Source organism: Fusarium verticillioides, chromosome 8 (genome assembly GCF_000149555.1).
Source record: "Fusarium verticillioides 7600 chromosome 8, whole genome shotgun sequence".
NCBI classification, from domain to species: domain Eukaryota; kingdom Fungi; phylum Ascomycota; class Sordariomycetes; order Hypocreales; family Nectriaceae; genus Fusarium; species Fusarium verticillioides.
This window is the reverse complement of record NC_031682.1, coordinates 550,861-568,922: the sequence shown is the minus strand read 5'-3', so window position 1 is coordinate 568,922 and position 18,062 is coordinate 550,861. Positions and strand designations below refer to the sequence as shown.

The window sequence follows — 18,062 nt, the reverse complement described above, 5'->3', positions numbered from 1 at the left end:
CCGGCTCCCCGGGGGACGCCAAGCGAAGTCTGATCATTGAGACAGGATATTCTTTACCTGCCGTTCCATGAGAAGACTGCTGTGCCTCTTGATATGTTCTATGTTCCTCGGAGGCTGATGAGCCTTGTCAACCAGTTTTTTGTCATTCCAGGTAGTGACAATGGCAGAAAATAGCCGACTCTGGCCTTGACAATTGAAGAAAGATCAAAGAAAGGACCGAACACCTAAGTTACGGTTCTCGAAGCATTCTCCGTGTGATTTGATTGGCAAGTTGCAAATTCACCAGCTCAGTGGTTCTACAGGCTTCGTGCGATGATCCATCCATCTTGACAAACGCACCCATATACTCGAGACCTTGGGAGACCAAATCAGGAAGGTGTTTCGACACTCATTGGCCGTCTATATTGTTACATACTGACAAGTCAGAGACACGCACTTCCTCGGTGGCTGTGGCTGAACAGTCACTCCTGCACGGACTGTCGGCTTCGAACGAGCTGCACCGATTATGAGGATGTATGCACAACGTAAGAAAGACTGGTTGAGGGGTCAAGGACATCTTCACTTGACAAGAGGCAAACGAGGATGGATCAGATACAGAAGACGATCAAGTTGGCTGAAACAACAAGAATAAGGCCTGACGCAACATACAAAACCAGTTTGGGGCTGTCGACAGCCTCAGCAGCTTTCAGGGACTTGGAGGCAGACGCCTTGGAGAACCATCGCTTGCCGGCCGCATCGATCTCAACTACGCCTTCACATTACAGGAGGCATGTCTAGACGACTTACACAACGTTCGAAACACGACGAGAATGCAGACTCGGTTATTCGAAAGACAAGAACGTAGCTTGATCACTCAGGAGATGGGTGACAGGGTCCAAGGCTGCTGCAACACCCCAGGTTCCTCAAACCTTGACGGCACTACAATACATACGTTGTGATGACCGAGCGCGACCATGAGCGGCGCAATGCAATACGCATCATCAAAAATCTTGGTAGTAAGCGCTGATAAGATTGAAGTTGCTGACATCGCATCTCACGATCTAATATCTCAGTCTCGCGTGTAGGGTGCGGTGCCAAACACAAATATCCTCAGCACACGTAATATTTTCGTACAGTATTTGCATTTGAGAGGCTTCATTTGTCAAGTCTCAAAATATCAAATCAGCCTTAATACGTAATTGCCCATTCATGTTGTTCACTCTGTTAGTGCTGAGACTGGCTGACGTGATATATCCTAGTTGGTGGTCAGAACACCAGTAAATACAAATCGAAAGAGATGTTCTTATATCGCATGAGTGTAGACAACGGCTCTCTGTAAGCTTTCCATCGCAGTGCATCAAAATGGCCTTCAAACACTTTGGGAATCTCCCGCTGGAGTTGCAGATGAAGATATGGCAGACTTACACACACCCCGGACCAGCCATGCACATCTTTGACGTCTGTTTTCCATCATGGAAGGGCGATGAACGTGCTGAAAGAGCTTTTGAGAAACAGAGGAAGGATAAAGCAGGAGAAGCCAAGCTCAACAACTACAACAAGATGGTGTTTCTTGACCGTCTCGAGAATATCAGGTCGAAGGCTGCATTCGACCCAAGCGTGTACCACTTAACAGCCACATCAAGGCTAATCAGTCGCCTCGCTGAACAAACCGTCAGAGAGATAGAGGCAAGACAGGCTATGAATGAGATCAGTCTCCCCGGCAGAGCCCAAAAGGTCTTCATCCCTGCCTCCGACGTCCTCATGCTTCGCTTCCGAGAGGAGCCATCCGACCACGACGACCTCGCTACGGAAACGCTCCTCGTACCACCGCCAATCAAAGACATCCTTGAGAACCAATGGTCACCGGAAATAGCCACGGCATTACAGAATGCCAAAAAGGTCGCGATCGACGTTTCCGAAACGTGGGCGACAGGGCTGTACGGCGAGCTAGGGCTTGAAGAGGTTGCATTCTTCGCTTGCACGATCCAGAAGGGTCTGGAGGTGCTGTACCTCGTGGATGAGTGCACGGGGAGGTGTAAGCAGTGCGGTAGACAGAACGTCAAGATGAGCGAGGTACGAACGCCAGATGCTCTTTGGAAAGGTCTGCGGACGAAGAATACGGATGATCAGGAGAGACCGGGGGATATCGTGAATGCAGTATCGAGACGCTACGTCGAAGCGCGGAATCTTTCGGCGCTGGGATGGGAGGAGGAACATCCATCGTACATTTTCGCATGTTTGATCGATACTGCGATCAAGAGTCAACAAGAGGGCGCAGATAGAGGAAAGTTTCAAGGTGTCAGAGTCTTGGTAGTTGAGGATGAGTGATCACGAAGGGACAGAAATAGGATAATGGTTCAATGCTAAAGAAACCGCCCGCTCGACTTTTGCCGGGATATACCATAACGCCGTACATGTTCTACCACTTATATGCATTCAAAATCTGCCCTGTTAGTTGTGTTTGTCAGTCAGAATGTGAGAACTCACCTTATTTCGTATGATCCTGCTCTCGTCATGTACCGCACCCACTTGACGCTCGAATAATTACTCTTCTCAAACACCTTCAGATATCGCACCAACAGTCCTGAACTCGTAAACATGAGCAAGCTAAAGTTCATGCTCAGCGGCGGTCGGCTCCACGCGCGCTGGTTCGTCATGCTCGTCAGGATCGCCTCGGCGCTGAGGACGTACTCGCTCTGACCGGTGAAGCGACCAATCTTCCACACGATGTTGTTCTCGCTAGGCTCGTACTTGGCCTTGCCCTGCGTGCAGCGCTCGGTGATCTTTGCGGTGTTTAGAGGCGTTGGGATCTTGACGACGACGTTTGTGGCGAAGAGCTTGGAGCCGAAGTTGGCCTTGACACCGATACTGTATTCCACCTTTGATCGGCCGACTTCGTTGACGATGGCGTGGACCTTGAAAGGAAGGTTGACGTTCTCAGTAGCGCGATATCGCATGAGCTCGAATTCACCGTCGGGAGGAACGAAGCTGATGATACGGTCGGCGTCGAATTTACCCAGCTTAACACACTGATGGAATTGACAGTCCTCAAGAGTGACACTACCAGCCGCTGCCTTTGTCGCCTTTGTACCCATCTTATTTCCGCTCGGGAGACTCAGCAAGCCATCGTTATCGAGAAGTAGGCGGTCGTTGAGGCCAAATTTACACTCGGGCGTGCCGGAAAGGTAAGCGCGCATAATGATCTGGCCTGTGACGTCTGCGCGCAGGACAGCGCCGGTGGCGGACATGAGCAGGTTGACGTCCTCGATCACGTCGACGAAAGCCTCATTCTTACGGTACTTTACGTCTGCCTTGCGCCAGGAGAGGGCTCCGGTGGCTTGCATCGTGATCTTGGAGGTGTTTTCGGCGCGGGCCTCGGACTTGACGCCTTCGGTGGTGATGTACATCTTGAGGGTGTCTGTTTCTGTATTTTGAGGGTATCCAAAGTCGATAATTTCTTAGAACGTCAGCGCCATTGCAGTGCAGAGTGGTTGGAGCAGAAAATACCGTCTAGGAGCTCATATACCAAGACAAAGTTATTCTTGACAGCCTCCTCGTCGAACTTGCCAAAGTAGCCCTTGCCTAGCTGAATCAGCCTGTAGAGAAACTCAAACACAAGAGCGGCATTGGCATTGCTCTTCGTGATGGCGACCAGGTAGATATTCTCATGCTTGACATGGCTGAACGTTGTGCTTCCGAGGGTGAGGATTGGCGATCGGACCTGGGCGTTGGAGATGACCTGGATGCGAAAGACGTCTGCGAGGCGAGGCCGACAGTCGTTCCGGAAGGCGCGGAAGATAAGGTTCTCGCCCTTTTGGTTGAAGACCAGAACGCCTGACAACATGGTCGCGGTTTGAGGGTGTTTGGGTTGGGTGATGGGAAAGTCTGTTGGAGCGCCATGGGAACCTAAGATAGGAGGTGTCCGTGGTGGGGGATTCTGCCGGGGAGCTTGAAGGCGGTGAGCGAGTCGTGGAGATTACTAAAGCCGCGGTTCATGGAGATGAGTGTCAATTGAATGTGAGATACAGCGTCGTTTGCTTGATGATGTATTGTTTGTTTTAATTGATTTCATCTTTATTGCACTGCTTGTCGCGCTGGCAAGTATTTTCTGCGCATTGATTGACGCTGTATCCCGTTGGAACCGGTGAATGAACCCACTGAAAGCTAACTTAGTTGCGGAACAGTGCCTTAACTTTGAACCAACTGACTTTACACAATCATTACATTGTTAGCTGCGCCGTTATTCACATTATGACTCAAACTGTAACTCAAACAAATGTAGCTCTACTGGATAATCCCCCCGGACTCTATAACCTTGTATAAAGTGGATTGCTTGGCATCGCCAAAGCTCTCCGCGTCATCAGCTGCGCCCCTCAAGAAGCAAGACAACATAAGACTTTAGATGATACCAAAATAAACTTTGCATAAAGTCCCCTAAGCTTCGGCTAAGCTACCTAAGTATTTTTGTCATCTAGGATTGCGGTCCTAAGATTCTCTCCCGTAGACCGCCAACCTTCTCATCTCATCTTCACCTCTTCCTGTTCATAACTCAACCTCGACACAATATAATTAACTCTATCTCTTTATCAAAGTAATCATAATGACAGAAGTCACAGATTTCCCTCAATCTTTTGTCCGGCCATGGAAAGAGCTTCTCCAATCTCGACGCGACGAGCAACAAGATGACTTTCCCAGTTACTATGTCAATAATATCGACTCCCTCATCACAACCAGCTCACCCAAGACATTATACGTTGGAACAGGCCACTCTATTTACACACGCGCTCTTCTACCAGCGATTCTCAGCGCCAAACACTCGGTTCAATTGATCACCTGCTACTGGGCTGCCTCGCCCTCACTGGACGCTATACGCGACACATTCGAGCAGCTTGCAGCGGCGCGTATTGAAGCCAACGTCAAAGCTCCCCTACGGATTACGATAGGCTTCTCATCATTTGGGCTATTTCAGAAACTATTCCACCCTGCTTCTCGAGAGGGATATGTCTATGATCCATCGAAATGGTCTAAGCTTGGCCTGCCCAACCAGCAATTGCTACAGAATGCCAATATCCACCTTACTGTCAAGAGCATCTTCTTCACACCATTTAGTGTCATGCACCCAAAGTTTGTAATTGTCGACGGAAAGCGGGCCTGGGTCCCAAGCTGTAACGTCAGCTGGGAGCGATGGTTCGAAGGCTGCGTCGAGGTCGAGGGTGCCATTGTCGATCGTTTGCTGGCATTCTACGATCGCGTTTGGGGTCACAATGATGAACCTCCACGACCATCTGACTCGCAAGAAGATGTGCAGATTAATCAAAAAGCGCCAAATCGACTACAGTCCAACAGTGAAGCGTCAGCAACGCAGTCCATCGACTTCCCTGCCAGTGGCCCAGTTCCGACCATCTTTCTCCCTTCACCGCATCATCGGAACCCTCGGTTCTCCTTCCCATTCCTATCGCAGACGAATCCGCCAATGACGCCTCTGAATGCAGCACTTCTCACTCTGTTCAACAACGCACAGCGACGGATCACCATCCTCACTCCCAATGTCACTTCTTGGCCTGTTGTGGAGAGTCTGTTGAATGCGCTCGCACGTGGGGTCGATGTTCAGATCAGAACCAGCAAGGGCATGATGCTGATCGAGCAGCTAGTCACTGCTGGCACAACGACGTCCTGGTGTTTGCGCAAGTTTATACAGCGATACAATGCTCTTGTCAAACAGCCACGATCATCGGATCCCGAAGCGCAATCGCCTTCGCCCGGCAAGCTGGAGATCTTTTACTACAAACAACTCGACGCTAGACGCAACCAAGAAGATGAACCTGTTGTTAGCCACTTCAAGATGACTCTCGTTGACGACGAGTATCTAGTACTGGGCTCAGGCAATATGGACAGGGCCAGTTGGTGGACGAGTCAGGAAATCGGATTACTATTCTATGTCCCTGGCTTCCAAGGCCAACATCTCTGGAACGATGTCCTCGAGAAGCGCACAGAAGTCTTGTTTCAATCTGACCACCCCAAGCGATTGATCTGATCACCCCTACGATTGACCCGATTACAGCTCAGCCGCCTTGATCTTCTCCCAAACGCTCACGAATGTCGACGGATCGTTGGCGCCATGGAGCCGGAACCGGTCCTGAAGAACAAAGTCAGGGACACCACTGACACCGCTGTATCGCGCCTCGCCCGCAAGCTTGTCAACCTCTGGGCCACCCTCGTCGCTCTCGACGATAGCCTTCTGGAACTCATCCTCGGGGATTCCCGCCTCGACAGCCACGTTTCTCAAGGTGTCGTAGCTGGTAATGTCGTCGTTCTTCTCAAAGTATGCAGCAAAGAGACCATCGAGCGCCTTGCTCTCGGCATCCTGGCCGTGCTTCTTGGCGAGCTGAACAAGTCGATGCGAATCTCTCGAGTTTCCTGTCTGTCCTCCGAACTTGAAGTCGATTCCGAGGGACTCTCCGACACCCTTCAAATGCTGATGCATCTTGACCACGCGGTCTTTGCCGAATTTCTCGAGGTAGAACTTTTCTTTGGAGATGCTCGATGCAGGACCTCGTGCCCAATCAGGCGCTAGCTGGAAAGGCTTGTAGCTGATGTCGAAAGTGTCGTTTGAGTCGGGGTACTTCTGCTCCCACAGGCGCTGCGCAGCCTGGAGCTGTCTGCGACCGACATAGCACCAAGGGCAGACGGTGTCGGAAGTAACAGTAACTTTGAACTTTGTCATAGTGATGGTGTGTAAGATGATATCTGATGGATGGGGCTGTATAGGGAATGGTTCGGGGCAACCCTGTCGACTTATAAGTGAAGCTCTTTGCTCGCTGTGCGACGTGATCGCATCAGCGGCTCACGTAATCACGTCGGCGCCGGCGAAAAGTTGAAATCCGCTTTTCTCGGAGTTGGTGGGATACCGAGGCCGGAGTGTGGATCCTTCGTTACACAGATTGAGATTTTCTGGTTCCATTACAAACGATGTGATACGTGCTTTGAAATGTGCTCGGAGGTTGGAAATGAAGAGAACGCGAAGGATTTTCTTTGTGTCACGAACCTCGGCTCAGTTCTTCGCTCCTCCGTCGAAGGACATATGTGGCGATGAAGTGAAGCATTCACTCAGTACTTTGACGCCTGTTCAAGCGCTGAGGATGACGCCAGTCTGTAGGGCTGAACTAAGGAGCTAGATGGGCGATCTGATGCAGGGAAGGACATCCCCAGGTTAGCCCAGTTTGTCTGGGGGCAGTTTGACTAACGACATACGTACATCACGGAGGCATGCAGTCTTCGGTGCTATTAATAGCAACAGCCTCAAGTAGAGGCACTTGTGTCTTGTCTGAACCCACAATAGCATGGGCGGGGCATTCTTGATCTTAGTTGTCATGTAGTTGTCGTATGTGTTCATATATATAAGTGTGATGCTTAAGAGATATGTCACAATTAAATACAATCGATCATCTCGGATCCATCGTTAACACTATTTGACCGACATCAGTTCAGACATTGCCTGAAACTCAAGTCCTGTAGACTGTACCATCCCTAGGCAGCTCTCCAGTCGCCAAATACCGGTCTATGGCCTTACTGGTATCGCCTTTGAGGTAGTGACTTGTGTGTCCAGCTCCATTCCTCGTAATGCTCACTCTACGCGTCAACTGCTCCCTCACCCCCTCAGACCAAGTAAGACTCGTCTCAGGATCATACACAGAAGCCGCAATCAGAATAGTAGGAGTATGCTTGATACCATCTGCCAAGGGTCCCTGTGGATTCGTCAACGGTGCAGGCCAGCCGATGCATGTACTCTCATAGTAATACGTCTGCGTGGCACCCCTTGTTCTCGGAGCAAACGTCACGCCGCTGATGAGCTTCTGGCGCAAGTCCACAGAGGTCTTGGACTTGTGCAACCAGTCTTGACATCCAATGGCAAGGTAACTATATGGAGAACCGCCAGGATTGTTCACGACTTTACCACTAGGAGTCGAAGTCGACAGCAACGTTGCGTTACCCTTGCTAGCTTGAAGAATAGCATCTCCAAGAGTAGCCCAAGTACCAGAGCCAAGGTTTACATCAACAAAGGTCAGAAGCTCTTGTGCATTGTATCGAATTTCTTCACCGGTCACGTCAGAGCGACATGTACCGTTGCAGCCTGGTGCAGGGATAGCTTTGGAATCAGCACGAGCGAGAGTTTCATCCCAGACGCGGCTGGCATTCTTCCCGTGAAGCCCGCAAGTGGAATTGTGATCACACCATTTGAGGAATTGGTCGAGGACAGTCTCGTAGGCGGTTGCTTCTGCGAGGAGGGTTGCTATCTCGGACTGGGAGTGGTCCACGTTTGCGTCGAGAGCCATGCGGCCCACGGATTCGGGGAACAGAGATGCATATGTGGCACCGAGGAGTGTGCCGTATGAGAGGCCGAGAAGGTTGAATTTCTCGACACCAAGAGCTTTGCGCACGACTTCGTGGTCCTTTGCCACATGGACGGAGTCGAGATGGTTGATAAGAGGACCAGTGAGGTTGGCACAGCTCTCACCAACGCTTCGACTGTAGTTGAACAATGCATCGTACTCTTCATCCGTGGTAACGAAAGTCTTGACCCTCTTGTTGAAGACCTTGGGGTCACATCGCACAGGAGTGCTTATACCAACACCACGGGGGTCAAGACCGATGATGTCGTATGCATCGCGAAGTTCATCCGAGAAAGAAATCGCCGAGACGTATGGAGATCCAGCAACGAGGATAGCTCCGGATGCACCAGGTCCACCGGGGTTGAAGAACAAAACACCATGTTTCTCGCCTTTGCCAGTATGGTTCAAGCGCGTGAAAACCAGCTCAACCGTATCATCCCCCTTGGCAGACGTAGAATTTCCGCTCTGATACGCAAGAGGGACATTGATCTTTCCACAATCAACACCAGGCGGAACTCCAGTCGGACAATCTCCCCAGCTTATTTTCGGGGTAGATGATTTGGTCGCCGCAGCGTTGACAAACTGCAACAGTCCAAAAAGGACAAAAGACGTTAAAAGCGCCATTACAAGAGATTGAACATGAATGATCTAATAAGCTGAGAAGAAGAGGGCATGATGAGTTATATATCCATTGCAGTGAGGCTGCACCGTGCTGACTACCGAAAGTTAATTGGAGCCGTGTGTTCCGTGGATGGCAGATGAATGGACTAGGTAGCTAGTGCTGACTGCTACCACAGACGTCATTGATGTGCAGAAATGCGACTATTGACCCGGATGGTCGGGATCGCATTCTTTTTGATAGGTCTGGACGTATTTGTTTACGATGGATTGGCTTTGGCGCGGTTGAGGGTGGGGATGGCGATGGGGAGGTTGGGGTTGCGCTTAGCATTGACGCGGTCGTTCGATAGTCTTGTATAAGTTGTTTTAGTATAGTCCAAATCGTGACTAATTATTTCGCATAGATTATCGCGTATTTATCAATTGCGTTGATTGATTCATCGATCGATCTCTGGTCTGGGAAGTTGGTTATATGGCCCTTTCGCAGTTTAACCTAGGAGAGCATGATTATTTACCATCTGTCCAAAGCCAGTATTGTCACAGGATAGAAATTCTACAGTAAAGGACGCCATTTATCGGTATAATGCGAGTACTATAACTGGGAATGAGACCTTGCTTATGCTCGCCTGACAAGGACTTCTGTGAGTCTGTTTCCTGTCTGGTGATTCTTCACAAACAAGATCGCTGTATATCGTTCAATCGGCTCAATTGCAATTTCGGCCTCTTTCACAGATAACCTGGTAGATGGAACCGCGTATATCTTATTCATGAGTGAGCTGCAATGCCGAAAACTCACGGGTTTCATGCGCTACATCGAACAATTGCATAAAACACTGAACCAATTGAGGGAAAAATGTAAGTCGCGACTGTCACAACAGGAATCTATCCGGTTTACGATCATATGGGATATGGGATATTCAGCGTGGTCTGAAAAGATAGTATGTATGCCATTCAACGACATCATACCGAGTTCCAAGCTGGTCGGCCGTAGTTCCAGGGTTTAGACTTGTAGCAGCAACAACTCGACCTACGATGGGTTCATGTCTTATTTGACACTTCTATGATTAAGATTGACACCCCAAGAAGCATTTGAAACGATGTTTCGATATTTCGAAACACTGACGAAGCGTGTGCTCTCCTTGACATCTGGTTTGTCGCATCAACCGCCTCACCCAGACTAAGGGATATTGAGGACCTAGTCAAAGAACAGCGTCATGACAACGCAACTTGACAATCAGGGGTTCCAAAATCAGAGTGACCATATCTCAAGTCATTCAGCATCACTTTCGTCAATCACATGAGAGCAAAAAAGGGGACGCATGTGCTTGTGGTTGCGCCCCTTTCTGAAGCGATTCACAGCAAAAAGGTTCGCAAAGCACTGGGCGTGCCTACTAATCCCCCCTGAACGCTGAGCGAACAGGATTTACCCCCGAGTGGTCCCAGGGGACAATTACCGTGTCTGCATCTCCCACCCAGACAGAACGGGCCGGAGTCGAACCGGCGGACTTTGGTGTCGACGCCTGCCGGACGCTTCACCATGCTTTAACCACCCAGCCACCGCTCCGGTAATTGTTGAAAAGGTGTTTGCTTTTTTGGTTAATATAGCTATGGACGTTCTCATGCTGGGGAAGGTCGTGGAGCGCGCGTTGTCCTGTTGCGGTATCTGCTCCTTCCTGCGTTGAAAGCTCGGAGAAGGAGCGACAACAGAGGAGGTGACGAGAGGGGCGCGATTGATCGGTTACATGTGGCTTGCATGGCCAGAAAAAGATGTGGTGTGCATTACGTGCGATAAAAATCTAAGCGGGGTTTGTCAAATTAGAGGATGCGAAAAAAAAAGAGGAGTGAGTTCAGATGAGGCAGAAGAAAAATGGTGCGCAGGATATCTCCGGGATTCACGTGACTCAGATCGTGGAGAAGATCGCCGCCAAGCACGGGCGGAAGACGACTCAAGCAACTCTAGTCGCGACTAAGTGGGTATGTCTTCAACCTCATCTGTCTCCCGAATGAACATCAGGCATATCAGGATAGGAGAACAGGTATTCGTAAGAATATAGAGTCGCAGAAGTTCTGCAACACGGCATAAAGGTTTAAGCAAACGATTTATTAAATGACGCGCGACCTCGAGCAAGCAGCTGGCATGCTCATTACAGCGCCCGAAAGCAGTATGAATAAATGTAGTGTGCAGCTTGGGATGTAAGAGGAAGTAAAAAAAAGAAGAAAACAGCTTGGAACAGGAATTGAATGGAGCGACTGTAGTGATCCAAAACTTAAAGAGATGAAAAGAAGAAAAAAAAAAAACACGATGCGCTGTGACCGCCAGGCCACAGCGTTGCATGGTGAAGCGTCGGCAGACACTGGCTTACACTGTAAATCGAGCTATAACACATGAGTCACTACAAAATTCCTGAACGTGGGTGCACTTTTCGAACCTGGAGACCTGCGGAGTAGAGTTCTGATACCCGGGCTGAGAAAAAAACCAAAAAAACACAATGATCACCGTGACCGTCAGACCACGGCTAGCATGGTGAAACGTCGGCAGACAACATGTGTAGACGCAACTTGGTCTATATCTCTTCGGCCAGAGTCGTTCATTCACATCGCCACGCAACTTGGAGGGTTTCGAACCGAGAAACAGGGAACAGAGTTTCAACAACGAGCAAAAATACACAATGTTTCACTATGACCGTTAGGCCACAGTTGGCATGGTGAAGCACAGCAGACAAGCCCTTGTTTCATAACCTGGCCTATAGCACATTGAAGCAAAGCGAGAAGCCTTATAACCCAAATGCACCTGGTGTCTTTCGAACTAAAGAGCAAGAGAACATAGTATCAATCTGCAGAAACACAAAAATGATATGTTCGCCATGATTATCAGGCTACAGGTATGACCAGTATAGTGAAGAGTCAGCAGAGAACACCTCCCCGCGCAATCCAGATTATAGCCTGCCTGCAAGGAGAACCAAGAAATCTGAGCCTATAGAAAGGTTCAAAACGTTACAATGCACAATTTTCGAACCTAGGAATAATTACAAAAAAGGACAAAAAAAACATGGTTGCCGTGGCCCATTGGGCCACAGCGCGCATGGTGAACTGTCGCCAGACATTAGGGTCTTGGATACCGGACCTTATAAAGCTATTACACCTTCTCATAGGCGCCAGTGAGGAGGCAGCCGCCAAATTTGATCGATGTGTGAACGGACGCAGTGTATACACTTCGGCAAGCTTACAGGGCCATGTTGCCCAGATGGTCCAGAGATTAGTAGACTGAGCATAGTTATATCTTTGTTTTGAGGTTTACCTCGTGGATATCCTCAGAGAACAGGGGTGATGGTTAGCTGGGTGCATGGTCTGGTGTCGACAAAAAGGGCGTGGGGAGTGCCTAGGAAGGAGCCCGTGGAGCCAAGGTAGTGGACTCTCTAGAGTCTCGGCGTTGGTTGAATCGAAATTGTCTTCAGCAAACTTCACCACAAGAGAATGAAGGAGCTCGTAAAAGCACATCATCGCCATCAACACGCAACAAAACACCGCTCGTTAAGATGCTCGAGTCCGCGAAGACCACTCCAAATGCCATAGCAAGCCATATGCAACACCCAACTAGGAATCCTGCCTCGCAAACTCGACGATTCGCTCGCAAAATTCCATAAAAACCTTAGAATGTCAACCGAGCACCGAGCTTCAACGAACTCGTCATCAACATCTCGTGCGATAACGCAATACGCACGAGGAAAGGACAACGAACCACGGCGTAGAAGTGCTTCGTCAAATTGCTGACGCGAAAGAAGGTTCGATCTGGTGTTACAGTTCCGAAGTCGAGTGAGCAAGAGGGCCTGTAGATTTACGAACGATCGAAACATTGGGGAGTGGTTCAACATCAAAGTCGAGAAATTACCCCGGACCCGACACTGTTTGCTGGTGCCGTGTGCCAGTCTTCTCCTCCCTCAAAGTGCTGGACGATCTTCCCAAGAAAACCTGGCAGCAAATCCTCGACATTTAGCAAAAGAAAAACCCTTAATTATGGCCTTTACGTGAACACCATGGCACAGTCTATGCCCCAAATCTGCATCTGAGTGACAAGGGGAAGGATGTTTGCATTCGCTTCGACTCTGACCCAACCCGTCTACAGAAAGCGCACAAATGATAATAATAATAATAATAATAAAAAAGCCTCCACGACCTCAACGCCCTCCGATATCTACAGTAACAAGGAGGTAGCCCGTCAGCAGGCATCCGTCATAAAGGTAGTGCTTCGGAGTGGATGAGTTATGAAAGAAAATGCGGAGAATGGCCATTGCCCATGTCATGAAGCTTCTTGAACCAAGAGGCATCGGTTGGAATATATGAGGGTGCCTCGGGGACACCGAGTCCAATGGATCTAAAAACGTCCCTATTGATTGGTATAACATGTTTTGCAAAACCTGGCAAAGCTTATCGTCTCACAGCAAGGTATAGCCAGCTAGGTGATTAGAAGAACTTTGTTTCTCTGATATAGTTTAGGCAACAAGCACGAAGACTCAATACGGATGATTCTCTCAATAACCAGGCAACAGCCTCTTGTCTCTTGTATCGAGTAGGTTTAATCTGTATCTTTGTCCCTTCATAATGGGCCTCAAGGAGAGATCTTACCAACAATGCCAGATGACCCTGAAGCTCACTAGCAGGCCCATGGTAGCAGGAAGCCGATAGCATAAAATGGCTCTGTATATAGAATAGATAATTGGAGTGAAATTAGGATGTGTTTATGGCTCTTGTGAGATCTATGGACTGTTTCTCGGCGTGTGTTGTTTCGCTCACGTTATCGAGGATCTCAGGTAACATCGGATTATCGCGAACTTATTCCGGCACAGAGAACCTGGAATCGGATTATCGCTTTCGTCCTCCGATCCTCCGTAGTTTCAAAGCGGCATAAAATGAAAATTTGTCGCCCAATAGGTTAAATTCATTACTGCACATTGACCCTTTGGACAAGCCCGTAAGCTGAGCTGCTGTGTCGACCTGGTATTCTTCCCGACAAGCCGTCGGCTGACTCCTGCCTCGATCCCATGCTTCCTTTCCATCAGCTTCTCAACTCAGAGAATCCATTACGTATCCGCATTTTCTTCTGCATACAACGTCAAGCTCAATGTAAGAATGGGCTGGTCTGGAATGGTCCTTGCAGATCATAGCGCAAAGCGGCCCAAAAAGAGGCGTCTTGCCCTGAAACCGCGAATCTAAAAATGGCAAATCACCTCTTCGGCACGGATCACCACTGGGCACTCCATTTCAGCTGAGGCTTTCTTAAGTGCAGTGAGGATGCTACTGCGTCATGGCTTGTACTATTGAAGTAATTATACGAGGTGGCGTTCATTACCTCGTGGTACTGTAATCACGGTTAAGTGAAGCGGCTGGAGCGGGTGAATGAACGGATCAATCCTATGCTTAAGTACGGATAGGCTGATTCGAATTGATTAAGCTTATTTAGAAACTTATAAATGCCGACTTCCCCGCAAGAATACTGATTGATCGCCAACTTCACTCCCATTACTTTACAATGTTGTTCCAAAACATCCTCATTGCCGCTTCCATCGGCCTCGCAGCCGCCTCTCAATCCTCCGGCCAAGGATGCGGTTTCAAAATTGCACCTTGTCCCAACGACACCACCTGCAAGCCAATCATGGCCAACTGCAAAGACCTCAACAAATGTTCAGGCATGTGTTACTTCAAGAACGAGTACCAAACCTGTGGAGGCTTCCGCGCCACGCCCCCTCCGCCTTGCAAGAAGGGCACTCACTGTGTTGATGATCCTCGAACTCCTGGTGACTGCGGCATGGCTTGTGACAAGCCTGGCATCTGTGCACCCAAGAAACCTCACACATGCGGGGGAATCACTGGAAAGCAGTGTCCTAAGGGTCTGTACTGCTATGATGATCCGTCGGATGACTGTGATCCTAAGAAGGGAGGGAATGATTGCTCTGGAATTTGCCTGTAGGGAGCAACTTTGAGGTCACGCACATGACACGATTTAGGGAATTTTCCTGTTTCTCATTATGAGAAATTTTTTGATGAATATAGAGAACTATTAAAAGGATGAGCTGAAAACTTTATGCATGTCTTGTCTGCTATGTGAAATCGTGATGACCGAACAGCCAATTAAGAAGAGATTCACATGTGTCGAGGAAACGTTACAATTACAATTCCATGGCCTCAAAACACTCTCACGTGGTCAGGTTGGGGAATCACAAGCTGAAACACCATCAGCTGTAAAAATGGGTGATCGCCATGCATGAAATCCGCCCCGTAATGCGTTTCAAGAGATTGGTGTCAAACATGTAATTTAAACCAAATGTCCAAGCTCTACCAATTGTTTCCTGAGCTGCGAATCCTTACATTTTGATAGCCTTTTGGGAAACGAGATTGGATGATTTATTTCAAGAATTGACCAATGACCGTAAATTCCTTTCAACGCCAAACGCGGGATGTTTCACGAACGCGGCTCGGGATTAATTGCTTCGGGAAAATAATTGCGATCAACGCAAGGGCTTCTATTCACCTATGTACCAGTGAAAATATGCTAGAGAATTTGATCAAGCCGTATACTTTTACAGCAATTGCCAAAACGCGGCAGCAACACCAACAACAGCGTAGAAGTGAGGACCTGCAGAATTGGCGACGTTGGAACCGTCGGTCGGAGACGGAGTTGCAGTAGCGGTATCAGCAGTTCCGGTAATCGTGACCACAGAGTCATCGCTTGTCTGATCAGCCGTTGCTTCAGCTGCGCTGCCCGATGCTTCCGTCGTTTCTTTTGGCTTGCTAACTGTCGTCTTGATCGAGGTTGCGGTTGCTGTTGTTTCACCAGCCGATGACTCTGAGGTGACCGTAGATGTCTTGTCGCTTGAAGTCTCCTCAACCTTGGATTCTGTCTTGGCCTCTGTAGTGGGAGTCGGTGCCTCATCTGTCGTCTTTCCAGCCTCGGTGGTTGGCTTCACCTCGCCGCTGGCGCTGGTAGTTGGGGCATTGACAGCTGTAGTCTCATCAGTCTTGGGAGATCCCTCAGAGCCTCCGAGATCAATAGGCTTTCCAAGTTCTGGATTTCGTCAGCATGGCATTCATAAACGAGCCATTATACTTACTCGAGCAAAGCTCATTTGCCCAAGTCATGGCTCCGTCCTTGTCGTCGGCGCAAGTCTTGTCGGTGCATTGAACAAAGTTGTCTTGCAGCATAGGCATAGTGCAGAAGCAGAGATAGTTCGTCGCCTCTTTACATCCCGCGGGAGGGCCATTCGTGATGAGGCCTTGGAAGCAGTCGATCTGTCGCGTTGTCAGCATCAGAGAATCATAAGATGGTGGGTTTCATACGGCACATGTAGACTCGGCTGCGGTGGCTACCGAGGCCATGAAAAGGGCCAGGTGGATAGAAATAGGTCTTTTCATTATGGCCGATCTCAAGAATGTGTTTTGGTGATGGTGATGATGTGAGCGACAAATTCGTGAAGGAGGCAGGTAGTTAGATATATAAGTATGGGTAATAAATATCGAATGGTGCCCCTGCCCTTAGCTGTGTTTCAAGATCGTCTATGCAAGACCTTGGTCGATCCTACGTTTCATCCCTCGGCCCCTTGTCAAACTCACCGAAACAACCCCCTCCCAGAACAAAACGGATTCCTGAGTCGTGATTGGATGTCAACTGGCTCAATTGAATATCAAGGACCATCTGCGTGGTGTCTTATCAATACCAAACTATCATAATCTTGAATTCCCGTGGCGGTGGTGGATTTGCAAGAAATGAACTTCAGGCTATTATCATTACTGGAATATAGTGGAAAAGAGATGAATTGGAGATGTCTATCAATAATTAATACCTCAGCCGTGGCGTAAGCGGAGTAAGAAGAGCGACTACCAGTGCTCTGGTCCAATCTCAACAGTGTTTACGTCAACGCCATCCTTGAACCAGCGATCCTCCTCGCTAATCTTGACATTGTTTCCGCTCATTTGCCTCTTCTTCATCAAGCCATTCTCATCAAAGGTCCAATCCTCAAGTCCATAGCATCGCCACCACTGATTATCATCATCGCGAAACTCATACCAGAATTGCACGGCGATCTGCGAGCGTCAGAATGAGGCTTTCCTGAAGAATCGAGAGAATTGTGATGTTTAAGCGTTGTCTGAGAAATGTGACTTACCTTATTGTCGTCAAATGCAAAGAGCTCCTTGCGCAATTTGTAGTCATGCTCTCGACTCCATTTATCGGTTAAGAATTTCTCAATTTGGTCACGGCCTCTGACAAAAGTATCTCGGTTGCGCCAGATTGAGTCAGGCGTATAGGCCATCTTGACCTTTGCTGGGTCCCTTGAACATAATGTGAGTCAGAAGGCTTGCGCAGTAGTTGAGGGTATCTTACTGGGTGTTCCATCCATCTTGAGCCGCTTTGACTTTGACGTGAGCAGACTCTCTGGTGTAAGGAGGGAAAGGGGGTCGTTGTTCAGTCATGTTGTTGATTGATGAGATCTAAGATGAAGTAATGGATATATCGAGATGTAGTTGAGGGATGAGGCATAAGCTTTATACTATCTGAGGAGACGATGTGCGGCAAAAGCGGGGCGTATTGCGGCGCGCTGACTGCGGCGATCTCGGCGATGACCTGAATGTCACTCCTGAATAAGTGATTGCGCATGCGTGACAAAAGACTTAGTCAAGCTAGATGCCGAGAATCCGTGTGAGGCTAGTGAGGAAAGCAGTTCGAGTCATTGTTTGTGGTCATAGTCTAAAGAACGAGATTTTCATGTATATGCCTCAAGTTTGGTTCGGTATATTCTCCTGTAATGTTTGGCATAAATGATAGTATACATTTGACTTCGGCACTAGAGACGGTTTATAAACTTTGACTATACTCGTAAGTCTTCAGTTCAATAATACACTTTTGGCTGACAGAAATATACTTTTACGCAGTACGGGAAGCTCGCTCTTTTGATGGACAATAACTACTTTCTAGAGAATGGATGTCAGACGAAAGATTCAAAGGCAGTCCCAGAAATAAGATCAAAAGTTGGAGACTTGTAGGCTGTTGCCAGTCCTGGAGGACATCCTACATTTCCCGAGAGA

The 18,062-nt window shown here is 48.7% G+C and overlaps 8 protein-coding genes and 1 pseudogene across 9 annotated transcripts; 3 read left to right on the top strand and 6 right to left on the bottom strand.

The window, feature by feature from the left end:
• Nucleotides 1–987: 987 nt before the first annotated feature.
• Nucleotides 988–3,999, bottom strand: FVEG_07568 (hypothetical protein). Its single transcript, XM_018896246.1, has 3 exons — nucleotides 3,487–3,999; nucleotides 2,467–3,436; nucleotides 988–2,422 (listed from the first exon to the last, which is right to left on the bottom strand). Exons 1-3 carry the CDS (start codon nucleotides 3,821–3,823, stop codon nucleotides 2,416–2,418), a joined length of 1,314 nt encoding a protein of 437 aa, XP_018753677.1. The 5' UTR covers nucleotides 3,824–3,999; the 3' UTR covers nucleotides 988–2,415.
• On the top strand, nucleotides 1,120–2,383 carry FVEG_07567 (hypothetical protein). Its single transcript, XM_018896245.1, has 2 exons — nucleotides 1,120–1,174; nucleotides 1,239–2,383. Exon 2 carries the CDS (start codon nucleotides 1,342–1,344, stop codon nucleotides 2,305–2,307), a length of 966 nt encoding a protein of 321 aa, XP_018753678.1. The 5' UTR covers nucleotides 1,120–1,174; nucleotides 1,239–1,341; the 3' UTR covers nucleotides 2,308–2,383.
• Nucleotides 4,000–4,508: 509 nt separating the features above from the next.
• On the top strand, nucleotides 4,509–7,389 carry FVEG_07569 (hypothetical protein). The gene has a single exon (XM_018896247.1). The coding sequence runs from the start codon at nucleotides 4,580–4,582 to the stop codon at nucleotides 6,011–6,013; it is 1,434 nt and encodes a 477-aa protein (XP_018753679.1). The 5' UTR covers nucleotides 4,509–4,579; the 3' UTR covers nucleotides 6,014–7,389.
• Nucleotides 5,857–6,807, bottom strand: FVEG_07570 (hypothetical protein). The gene has a single exon (XM_018896248.1). It carries the CDS (start codon nucleotides 6,701–6,703, stop codon nucleotides 6,035–6,037), a length of 669 nt encoding a protein of 222 aa, XP_018753680.1. The 5' UTR covers nucleotides 6,704–6,807; the 3' UTR covers nucleotides 5,857–6,034.
• FVEG_07571 (hypothetical protein) lies at nucleotides 7,294–9,167 on the bottom strand. The gene has a single exon (XM_018896249.1). The coding sequence runs from the start codon at nucleotides 8,991–8,993 to the stop codon at nucleotides 7,482–7,484; it is 1,512 nt and encodes a 503-aa protein (XP_018753681.1). The 5' UTR covers nucleotides 8,994–9,167; the 3' UTR covers nucleotides 7,294–7,481.
• A 1,297-nt stretch (nucleotides 9,168–10,464) lies between these two features.
• Nucleotides 10,465–10,551, bottom strand: FVEG_16142 (annotated as a pseudogene). The gene has a single exon. The product of its transcript is annotated as a tRNA-OTHER (tRNA).
• A 3,963-nt stretch (nucleotides 10,552–14,514) lies between these two features.
• On the top strand, nucleotides 14,515–14,952 carry FVEG_07572 (hypothetical protein; the record flags this gene model as incomplete). Its single annotated transcript, XM_018896250.1, has 1 exon — nucleotides 14,515–14,952. One exon carries the CDS (start codon nucleotides 14,515–14,517, stop codon nucleotides 14,950–14,952), a length of 438 nt encoding a protein of 145 aa, XP_018753682.1.
• Nucleotides 14,953–15,473: 521 nt separating this feature from the next.
• On the bottom strand, nucleotides 15,474–16,394 carry FVEG_07573 (hypothetical protein; the record flags this gene model as incomplete). The annotated part of the gene is made up of 3 exons (XM_018896251.1): nucleotides 15,474–16,047; nucleotides 16,094–16,271; nucleotides 16,320–16,394. 3 exons carry the CDS (start codon nucleotides 16,392–16,394, stop codon nucleotides 15,563–15,565), a joined length of 738 nt encoding a protein of 245 aa, XP_018753683.1. The 3' UTR covers nucleotides 15,474–15,562.
• Nucleotides 16,395–16,767: 373 nt separating this feature from the next.
• On the bottom strand, nucleotides 16,768–17,504 carry FVEG_07574 (hypothetical protein). Its single transcript, XM_018896252.1, has 3 exons — nucleotides 17,362–17,504; nucleotides 17,144–17,309; nucleotides 16,768–17,063 (listed from the first exon to the last, which is right to left on the bottom strand). The coding sequence occupies exons 1-3, from the start codon at nucleotides 17,448–17,450 to the stop codon at nucleotides 16,857–16,859; spliced, it is 462 nt and encodes a 153-aa protein (XP_018753684.1). The 5' UTR covers nucleotides 17,451–17,504; the 3' UTR covers nucleotides 16,768–16,856.
• Nucleotides 17,505–18,062: the final 558 nt, after the last annotated feature.